This window comes from Manis javanica, chromosome 13 (assembly GCF_040802235.1).
Source record: "Manis javanica isolate MJ-LG chromosome 13, MJ_LKY, whole genome shotgun sequence".
Classification (NCBI taxonomy): Eukaryota; Metazoa; Chordata; class Mammalia; order Pholidota; family Manidae; genus Manis; species Manis javanica.
In genome coordinates, this window is record NC_133168.1 from 92,875,523 (window position 1) to 92,885,539 (window position 10,017).

Consider the following 10,017-nt stretch of genomic DNA (forward strand, 5'->3'; position numbering starts at 1 on the left):
GTGTATCCTGAGTGTCCCCACATGTGTCTGAGCCTCAGTGTGCTCCTCTGACAGGCAGGGTGACTGGCGATCAGCCTGTTGAGTGCCCATGGGAAACACGGAAGAGGCCTTAGAGGGACTCCCCTGGCGCCCCGCAGTGGAGAAAGGACTGCCAGCCAATGGGCCACTTTGGGGCTCACTTCTCTGTACCCGATGAAAAGCCTTTGGCCTCACCTGTCAGTGGCCTGGAGCCTGGTTCATTTGGAAAAGCACATGGGAAGCAGCCTTTGGAACGGAGGCTCGCAATTCCCTGTGGCTGTGCCGGGACCTTGTCCCCACCGTGGCCACATGGGGGGACATCTGGGGACAGCAGAGGAGCGGTACCTGGGAAGGTTCGGGTAGGACTTCCTTCAGCCACAATAGGTATGCAGCACCCACTTTGTGCAGACCCTTTGGAGAAACTTAGCGTAACAGTGAAGGAAGCGGACACACTACTGGGACCCTGGCCCGTGTGGAGTCGGGCAGTCACTTCAGGCGTCATCCGCAGGTCACAGCCAGGAAGCATCACGGGCGATACCCTCAGCGTCTCCTCATGTAATGGGGGGCATGAAGAGGGGCCAGAGGAGAATCTGAGAAAGTGAGCGTTCACTGGGCCAGGAGGGGGCACTGCCTGTGTGCACAAAGTGGGTGGAGGAGGCGTGTAGGCCTTGGGGCAGGGGGCGCACAGCAGAGCCCAGCAGGTCACTCATCTTCGGGATCCCACGGGCGGGCTGACGAATGGGGACTTCCTATTCGGGAGGATGGGAGAGGATGGGGTCCCAGGAGAGAGACGCAGGGTCAGGAAGGAGGACGGGCAGGTGCCTGGACAGGCAGGGGAGTGCACAGCGGACAGGCCCACACAAGGGTGGGCCGCGAGGGCAGTGTGGCGGGTAAGACCAGGCTTCTCACTCTGCCACCCTCTGGCCTTCCCCCAGTCCCAGAATTGGATGGGCTAGGCGCCTTGCCTGGGAGCCCGAGCATGTACCCAGCATCATCAACGCGAGCCAGCTTTCACCCACCGTGGTGGGCCAAGAACTCCACCACTTGGTCCAGGAGGAACAACGGGGGCCCACGGTGGCAGAGCTGGAAGGTGAGGGGCTGCAGCCAGGGAACCAAGTAGGGTGGGCTTCCCGGACTGGGGTTCCCTTCAAGGCAGTGAGGGCTTTTCTGTGATTGTAAGGCGCGGGGAATCAGGCCCAGGGTGACCCTTTCTCTGTGTCCTGCTCCAGACCCACGGCAGATGCAGCTGGCTCCAGGGACACGCGGAGCGCCACCTTCGTGCCTAGAGCCCGTCCAGGAGCTCCCTGAGAACCCTGTGCTGGAGCTACGGCCGGTGTCACCTGCTTCAGCCGCTGCAGAGCTGAAAGATGTCCCAGCAGTGGCCTCAGCCCAGGGGCCAGGCCCTGAGCTGGAGCCCCATGAGCCTTCGGGCCTGGGGCCCAGGGCACTTGCTGGAATGGCACCAGGCGTGGCAGAGCCAGGTCCAGGTCCAGAGCCCACAAACCCCTGTGCTGCGAGCCCCTGGGACATCCCAGGACTGGTATCAGGCCCCGAGCTGGAGCCCCATGAGTCCTCGGGTGCGGGGCCCGTGGCACCTGCAGGAATGGCACAGGGCCTGGAAGAGCCAGAGGTGGCCCTGGAGCCCACCACCCCCTGTTCCATGAGCACCCGGGATTTGCCGAGGGAGGAGGAGCAGACCATCCTGGCGTTTCTTCCCCGCCTGGTGGCCAAGCAGCTGACCCTGATGTGTGCGGTGAGCGGAGCGGGCTCTCGGGGTTGGGGGTGGGCCTTCCCTGTGTCACGGGCTACCCCACACCTGCCCTCCCCTGACGTGGACTCCTGTGATGTGGGCCCACATCCCAGCTTCCCCACGGACTCACCATGTGCCCTGAGAGAATCTCCTCACCCCCAAGCCCTCAATGTCCACATGGGGACAGTAGGGCCGGCCCTTAGGGATCCTTGCAGACCAATGAGGAGGATGGAGCACAGGGAAGGTGGGCAGGGCCTGGCCGGGCTGGGAGGGGCAGGGCAGGGGAGGGGTGCTCGTGCTCAGGGAGGTGCTGCCAGGGCCTTAGGTCCTCGGGCCATTGGCCTGGCAGGCTCCTATGGCCTCTGCACTTCAGAGGCCCCTGCCATAGATCTGACTGCGTGGGAGACATAGACACCATCAAAGGTCCTGGTGGAGTTGTTTAAGGGGAAACTGCACCTGAGTGGGGAGCGGGATCCACGGGGTGGCAGCATGGGAGGCAGATGCCCCAGGCTGGGCCGGCGAGAGCTGCCTAGTGCCTCAGGGAGGACGTGAGTGAGGGGGCCTGTGAGCAAAGCCCCTCTGTGCCCCATTACTGTGGGGTCCTGTGCATGCGGTCCTGGGCGCCTCAGTGGACGGGGTCTGAAGTCCAGACGGCCACAAGGCTCACAGCACGTCCCCAGCTGCCTGGGACCCAGCTCTGATCAGTGACCCTGCCTGGGAACAGGGGCACCAGGGGCACAGCTGGATGACACCTCTTGTCATCCCCAGGAGCTGTACAGTAGGGTTGAACATGGAGAATGCAAGGCCTACGTAGAGAGACACCCACTGATGGAAGACATTGTGCTCCTGGCCCCCAACATCCTTAACGTCATCAAGCAGTGTGCTGCCACGTTTTATTTGGTCATCTCCTCCTGCCTCGGGGGCCCGAGCACGACGGCCCAGGACAGGGCCCGAGTGGTGGAGTTCTGGATACACGTGGCCAAGGTGTGTCATGGGACGTTCCCCAGGGTCCCCTCCTTCGCCAGCTCTCAGGATGGGTGCCTGCGGTCTACCCTGCATGGTCCCTGGGCCCTCCTGCCAGGGGCGTGTGGATCTGGACTCGCAGGCCCCGGGGGGGGGGGGGGAACAGCCATCCCGGGCCCCTTCCTTGGGTTGAGCCACAGTCCTCCACCCAGGAGGGCCGCTCAGCAGTTACCAGGTGTGCTAGGCTCCCTGGGTGTCTGTCTCCTTAAGGACAGGAGTTCATGGGGGAATAGAGCAGAGAAGCAGGCCACGCTCTCAGCTCTGTCTTCCCTCCCAGGAGTGTCTGGCTCTCAGAAATTTCGAGTCCTTCCGTACCATTATGTACGCCCTGGAGTTCCCTGGTCTACGTCGTCTGGAGAGAACCTGGGGACAAGTTTCCTGGTGGGTAGTCCTGTCTCCGGGACCAGGCCACCTGAGTGGACAGGGACACCCTACGTCTGGCAGTGTCCCTCAGTGGGCTGGGACTTCCTGGGAGGCGGCAGAGTCTAGGGGCAGGGATGGCGGGCTCTTGGGGCCCCCTGTGGGTTAGGCCACGGGTACCCCTGCAGGAATCAGTTCCCTGCAATGTCAGGTGTGGGGTGAAGCCCATTGGAGATCTGGAGCTTGTGCTCTGCAGCAGGAGGTCTCTGCCCCAAGGACAGCGACCTGGCCCAAAGCAGATACGCGCCCGGGAGAGCAGGGAATGGAGGCCCCAGGTGGAAACACGCAGCCCCTCCCCAGGCCACGGATTCCCAGGGCTCAGGGCCGTGGTGGGAAGCCTCCTGCGGGCTAGTGGGCCTTCTAGGATCCCCGGGAAAAGGGGTCGGCCCCGAGACTCTCCGCCTGCTGGCCGCATGTGTCCCTCCTCCTCTCCCCTCCCCATAGGAAGAGCTCCTGGATCTACAGAAAACTTAAAAAGAGGGACAAGGGGCTTAAAAGGAAGCAGCTCCTCGAGGTAAATGGGGGCTGGAGGTCAGGAAGGGAGGGGTCCTTGGGGCAAGTCCTCTGCTGCGCTGTGGCACAGATTTGGGGAAGACTCGAGGAGTGCGGGGTGAGCCGGGCAAGCTGATGGGGAAAGTAGGGTCCCCCAGGCCCATGAGGTCCTCGTCTGTCTCCCTCCCTGGCTCCACTTGACTGGGGGCCTGGCATCCACTGAGGACGCAGGGGACAGACCCCCAGTCAGGGCTGGGGATGGCATGGGGTTGCAGCAGGGTTGGGGCCTGTGGCTGAGCAAGGTCGGCTTCTCCCCTGGGTCCCCTGAGCCTGTCACAGTCCCTCTGTGGAGGTGGGGACAGCGTAGGTGCCAGGGGGCTCGGGCAAGGCATCCATCCACCACGGTCTGGCTGTGGGAGGCACGTGGGAGGGGAGCATGAGCACCTGAGTGTCGTGCACCTTGCAGGAGGCGAGGGCCATGGTGAGGAAATGGCCACAGTCCCCCGGGGCATCCCAGGATATGAAGAAGCAGGTGAGAGTGGCGCGGCCAGGGTCAGGGCGGTGGGGGTGACCCTGCACCTGCTCCTGGTCCCACCAGCTCTGAACTGCCAGCTCCGGTGTGACCAGAAGGAGGGCGAGAGCAGCTGGGTACAGGGGGAAGTAGGAGGACAGGTGCAGGGCCCACAGGTCCTGGGAATGGCCGAAAGCCAGCCCTGGGAGGGACCAGGAGGGGAGAGCAGGGCGAAGGGAGGGGGGGAGGCCGCACAGGGTGGTCCAAGGGAGCTGGGGGCTGCGGGTGTGGGGTTCAGGGGAGGCTCTGTGGGTGCCCCTAAGGCAGGTGGGGACTCATCACCTCCCCACCCCGGTGGCACAGGGCATGGTCCCATTCCTTGGACTGATTCTGTACGACGCCTTAGAGAAACAACAGGAACATCATGAGGACGTGAGTGACCCAGCAGGGCTCAGGGGGGCAGGATGGTGATCTTTAGGGAGGGGAGATCCCCCAGTGAGCCCGGACCTCTCAGCACCGGGCCACCCCCATTCCTGAGCGTCTCCCCTCCACCCCAGGACCTGGGCTTCTTGGAGAGGACTGCCAGAAGGACCCACCTAAGCCCCGGTCCTGGCCCCAGGGCAGGTGGGGCTGAGGGCTCCAGGGGACACATTCTGGGCAGGACTGGTCTCTCCCTCAGGCCCTGCCCAGTGGGAGGGGTGCTGCTCCTTCAGGGCAGGAAGCACATGAGGGGGGGGGCGGGCTGGCAGTGCCTTCCCGCCTGATGCCTCAGCTCCCCAGAGCAGTCCCCGCTTCTTGGTAGCCCCGAGCCCGGGCCAGGCCCGGGTGCTGTTTCTGGGCAGGCCTGCCCCTTGGAGGGCCCTGGCGGTCCTCCACCTTGAGAAAGGGTGGGGACGTTTCGGCCTCGATCTGGGCTCAGGGGGCTGTTTCCGATGTACTTTGGCCGCCTTGCTGCCTTCCAGGGTGATGGTATAAAATAGAGAGAGTTGAGTGCCCAGCCATGAAAGGTGAGGGATGTAGTCAAGACACCCTGGGCAGGACCTAGTCCGGGCCATCCCCTGGGTCTAACGTGTGTTGAGAGAGTTAAGACACACAGAGCTCAGGACACTAAAGGCTTTGTCAGGTGGGGGATGGGATGGCATCAAGGCCGCCTTCCTGGAGGAGGAGCTGGAGACCCAACAGTGGGAACAGGCTGGGCTGGATGGCATTGGAAGGAAGGCGGGTTTCCATGAGCAAAGATCCGGGACCATCCCAGTGCCCCACTCCTCACCCCCTCCTCATCTGCATCCTGTCCTTCCTCTGCCCCAGGCCACTGACTTCCTAGAGGAGCTCCTCACATACAAGTTCCTGGCCAGGCAGTATGACCTGGAGCCCAAGGAGCACTTCCTGTTCTTTTTCCACACAGTGGAGCTCCTGGGTGAAGAGCAGAGGTGAGGCTGCCAGCAGTGGGGTGTGGGCTGTAGCTGCCGGCAGGCTCTGGGGGAAGGGCCCCCTGCCATGTGGCTCCAGGGCTCACAGGTGTCCCTCTGTCCTGCAGCTACGGCCTGTCCTACCATCTGGAGCCCCCAGGTCAGAGGGCAGGCAGAAAAGGACTGTTACAGTTCTTCAGGTCCCGCAAGATTTAAACTTATGGGCCAGGGCCAGGTGAGTTTCTGGGCTGGGGTGTTCAGCAGGGGGTGGGCTGTTCCCAGTGTCAAGGAAGCTTTGCGCCATGCAGGGAGGGTGTGGGAGCGTCCTAAAGACCGGTGCGGCTGCAATCCTGCTCCACTGCCGATCGGTTGTGCCAGACTGAAGGGTGGTTCCCCGCCCCCTGTGGGACCCAGTTTCGTCCTCTGTGAGTAGGTGACGCTCAGAAGCCTTTCTGTGACAGGGACTCCCAGGTGCTGGTGATTGACAGGACCCTCCGCACAGGGCCCGGAGCCCAGAGGGCAGTGGGGACGGGGTGGAAGCAGGATAATGGGGGGAACCCGGGATAAGCAGTCTCTTCTGCTCACCCGCGTGGCCCTGTAGCTGCTGTCATCGGGCCCTCGGCCCTGCTGGTGTCCTGGCTGCATGTGGAGGAGAGCTTCTTCCCCTTCGGGCAGGCGGCACCTGGCGCCCCAGGACCCCTGTCTGCTTGCTGCTCCTCCTCCTCCCGCTGCTCATCCGGAGCCTCTGCTGGCACTAACTACTGCAGGAGGCTCACACTCCCATGAAAAGCCTGCCAACTGAATCACACCCAGTAAAATAATGAATACCCTCTGTGTGTTCCAGTTTTACTTTTCCTGTCGTCCTCCACCTCTAGTGGAAAGAGCCAAAGTGCGTATTCCCCTATCAGAGAGAAGGAAATCAGGGAATTCCACCTAAACTGAAGGATTCAAATCCCCAGGCACAGCCAAGCACCATGTCAAAGGTCACACCCCATTTGGCCAAACAAAAATACTATTACTCTATTTGTAGCCTTAATGAGTAACCGTAAAATCCAACAGCTACCAGCTGATGGAAGGTGGAAGGGGAAAATCCCAGTGTTTAAGCCGCCACACGCACAGGGTCCTAGTGCCATTCCCGTTCGTCTGCACAGTAAACATGCTTTAACATGTCACTACACTCTTGTCAGCTGCCCAGAGGCGATGTAACTGGTGCAGCTCAGCTGGCTGCTAACTCGCTTCAGGCCAGAGTAACAGAATAGCGCCCACGGGAACAGGGACACCACACCGGGAGAGGGGAGCCTCTGGGCAAAAGGCAGGTCACAGACGTGAAAGTTTGCTTCATAAAATAATATGTCATATTTTAAAGTGAGTCCCTGAAAGTCCCAGCAAGCCACCCAGAAACAAGCTTAGTCAGGGCCCGTGACCCAGGGGGTGGGCGGGGGGCGGTGGTGTCCCCGTTTCCAATCCCAGGGTGCATTCACACAGTTAAGGGGCACAAAGAACTCAGGGCAGGAACCTGCGGGTGCACTTCCTTAGATTCGGAAATGCTGTCACACTTCATTTTCTGTCTCAGATTTCATTACTCCTCCTCCCAGACCTCTGGGAATGCTTATTTGAAACACAAATGGGGGCGGGCAGTGTTAACGAGGCCTAACTGGGGGCTCTGAGTGGCCAATTGCACAAGAATCCATCTCAGCTCCTGGTTTCTGAGGCTGTGTGTTTTCCTTTTTCTCTTCTGCTTTTACATACACACAGGCGCAAGTCATGGCTGGCCTAAGAACCAAAGCCAGCAGGGGCTTGTCTTTGCGTAAAGTATCTCCATAATTTCATCACAAGAAGTCAGTAGGATTTTTGGATGAATACAGTCAGCATCTGACAGGACCCAAGAACATGTCCACTATTCAGGGAATCACACAGCACAATAACCATACCGTCTCAGATTTTTTCCTTAAAACTGCAACTTAGAAAGCATGCAAGCTAAAGTTAAGGAATTCTGAAGCTGACTGACTGCCAACAGGCACCCTCCCGCGGTGTAAGGGGAAAAAAGCATTCAGCGTTAAGGCGGCGTCATCCTTATCGATGTAACATTTTCTCCATTTTACTTTCTATCTATTTTGTCCCCATGGAAGGTAGTAACTTACCCATTTCCCCCACCTCCCAGCAGGGTGTCTTTTAAGTAAAATTTTATAGCTATAAACATACTAGTCAAACAGCTTTTTACATTTCTTCAACGCTTGTTATTTCTGAAAGGACTAAGTGTGATTAGAATACATCAATGACTGTGCCTTTTGATACCCCGCAATAGCTCTACCTGCCTTAGCCCTTCAGGACACCACGAGCTCCTCGTCAGAAACACTCCCAGTATTTTGAAAACATACAGTGATGTCTGTCTGCTTGGTATCAACTTTGGGTTTAGTCTATACAAATCCAACGTCCTCTGTGTCTGCTGAAACATCCCCTTATAATCTTCATTCCCATACCTGGCTTAGTCCGTAAAGATGTATTACAATGTAGAAAGCTATCAAGCGTATCGAGTATTTAGCTATGCAACCTTAGACCCAACATGGAAATTTTAATCCGTCTTTCAGAGCCAACATAACTTTCCCTCAAAACTGCCCTGAATATATTTTAAGGTTGCTAACTTCAACTACAGAATTCCTCACTTTCCAAAAACAGGAGAATTATGATCAATAACAATCTTTGTTTATATCACTCTGTTCCTAGGACGCTGGTCATGAAAGTTAAGTTTTAAACAGGCCAAGCAAAAAGCTAAATATTTTGTAAATGCCTACTATTCATATCAATTCATATTCATGCCAATTATGTAGCCTGTTCCATGTATTACCAAATTCTGTATGTTAGTTTTAAATCAAATGCAGTACGTACATCAGCTGTTAAATTTTTATTGCATTCCATCTGGTCTATTCACACATGAATGTGTTACTGAGGAGGAGCATTTAAAAATGTACTCCATTTCTTTTATCACAAACACACAGATACAATTTCACTGAAAAATTTGGTCTCTAATGCAGTATTATTTCCCTAATATGTGTAAAGTCCAAGTTCACTGTGACAATAACTTCCCACCTATACTTCGACTCTGTGTGTATTTCCTACATCTATCATTCAGTATTTCATACATACTTCCCTACCTGTACTTTGACTTACACATCATTCTGAGAAACTGATGCTTGCCCTATATTCACACCTTTATGAATGCCAGCCCATCATTCCAAATTTTAAAAATAACACAGACTGACAGACAGAAAGATGAATGTGCCGATGGACAGATGATCAATCAGGTATAACAATATGAAGTAGCAGAAACTAGGTGGTAGGCGTTGGAGTGTTCCATGTAGAATCCTGCCGATTTCACTGAGCATTTGAAAATGTTATGATGAAACCTTGGGAGAACAACCGCCCATTTGCAAGGCCCACCTTACCAGCCACCACAGGACCCCATTTTTCTCCAAGGCATTTAACCCTTTCTATGACCCATCGGTTGTTTATGTGTGCAAACTCATCTCCCGGCAGGATTCACGTTTGAATCATTTTTCTCTCATTCAATTCCATCTATTACATCATCTTGTACACAACGACCATTCAACACATGACAAAAAAAATACTTGACCACTTATGGAAAATAAAATAATCACTATTTATTTTTACTAATAAAATTGTTCTCATATAATACAGACAGCTATCAACTGCTACACATAGGAAGCTGAAACAGAAAAGACCTGTCTGTATCCCAAGAAAAAAAATGGCCCAACCAAGTATTTGCAATCTGAGATGTTAGAATGATTCACAGCTCTTGAATTAAGAGATGACCAGACCTTCCCTCAGGGAAGGCAAACATGCCTTTGGGCGGGAGCTGAGACCGGAAGTTGGTGACCTGAGCCTTTCAAGAGTAGGCCAAGTTTGTGCGATTCCCAGGAGAGGTGTAGGTGCTCCAAGTCCTGGGGACACTTGGGACTGGGGAGAGGCTGGGGAGTGAGCATCTTGTGGTCTCAAGGGACTCGGCAAAGAAGAGTTAGCAGACTTGGGGAGGCTAAACCAGGTTTGTTGACTAGGGAGCGGAGTGAATTAACCATCACCCAAGTCAGGGAGGAAAAATGGGGAGCTTCCCGGAGAGCAGGACTGGGTCTAAACACGGTGACCTTGAGGTGAAAGTGGGACCTTTATGGCCTTGAGATAAACGGAGACATAGGCCAATAGAGTCAGTTACCTAGGAAAGGGCCAGAGAAAAAGACCAACCAGTCCTGAGGTATCCTTACCACGGAGAAGGAGCTCAAATTACCTTAAACCAAAAGGGAGTGGAAGCCACAACGGGGTCATCAGGATAGTGGCACGTAACAGAGTCCGAGCTGAGAAAGGATTTCTGCCAAAGGAGC

General features: G+C 56.3%; 2 protein-coding genes across 2 annotated transcripts in view; both read left to right on the forward strand.

Moving 5' to 3' along the window:
• LOC140843068 (uncharacterized) overlaps nucleotides 1-220 on the forward strand; it is a 180,798-nt gene extending 180,578 nt beyond the window's left edge. Inside the window, exon 3 of the mRNA XM_073220870.1 lies at nucleotides 55-220. Coding sequence (XP_073076971.1) covers nucleotides 55-82 — 28 coding nt within the window. The 3' untranslated portion in view covers nucleotides 83-220. The remainder of the gene's footprint in view (nucleotides 1-54) is intronic.
• On the forward strand, nucleotides 214-6,726 carry LOC140845805 (ral-GDS-related protein-like). Its single transcript, XM_073220894.1, has 12 exons — nucleotides 214-402; nucleotides 527-616; nucleotides 954-1,108; nucleotides 1,248-1,771; nucleotides 2,537-2,752; nucleotides 3,069-3,172; nucleotides 3,656-3,725; nucleotides 4,170-4,235; nucleotides 4,578-4,646; nucleotides 5,523-5,644; nucleotides 5,752-5,858; nucleotides 6,225-6,726. The coding sequence occupies exons 4-11, from the start codon at nucleotides 1,259-1,261 to the stop codon at nucleotides 5,837-5,839; spliced, it is 1,248 nt and encodes a 415-aa protein (XP_073076995.1). The 5' UTR covers nucleotides 214-402; nucleotides 527-616; nucleotides 954-1,108; nucleotides 1,248-1,258; the 3' UTR covers nucleotides 5,840-5,858; nucleotides 6,225-6,726.
• The last annotated feature ends 3,291 nt before the right edge of the window (nucleotides 6,727-10,017 follow it).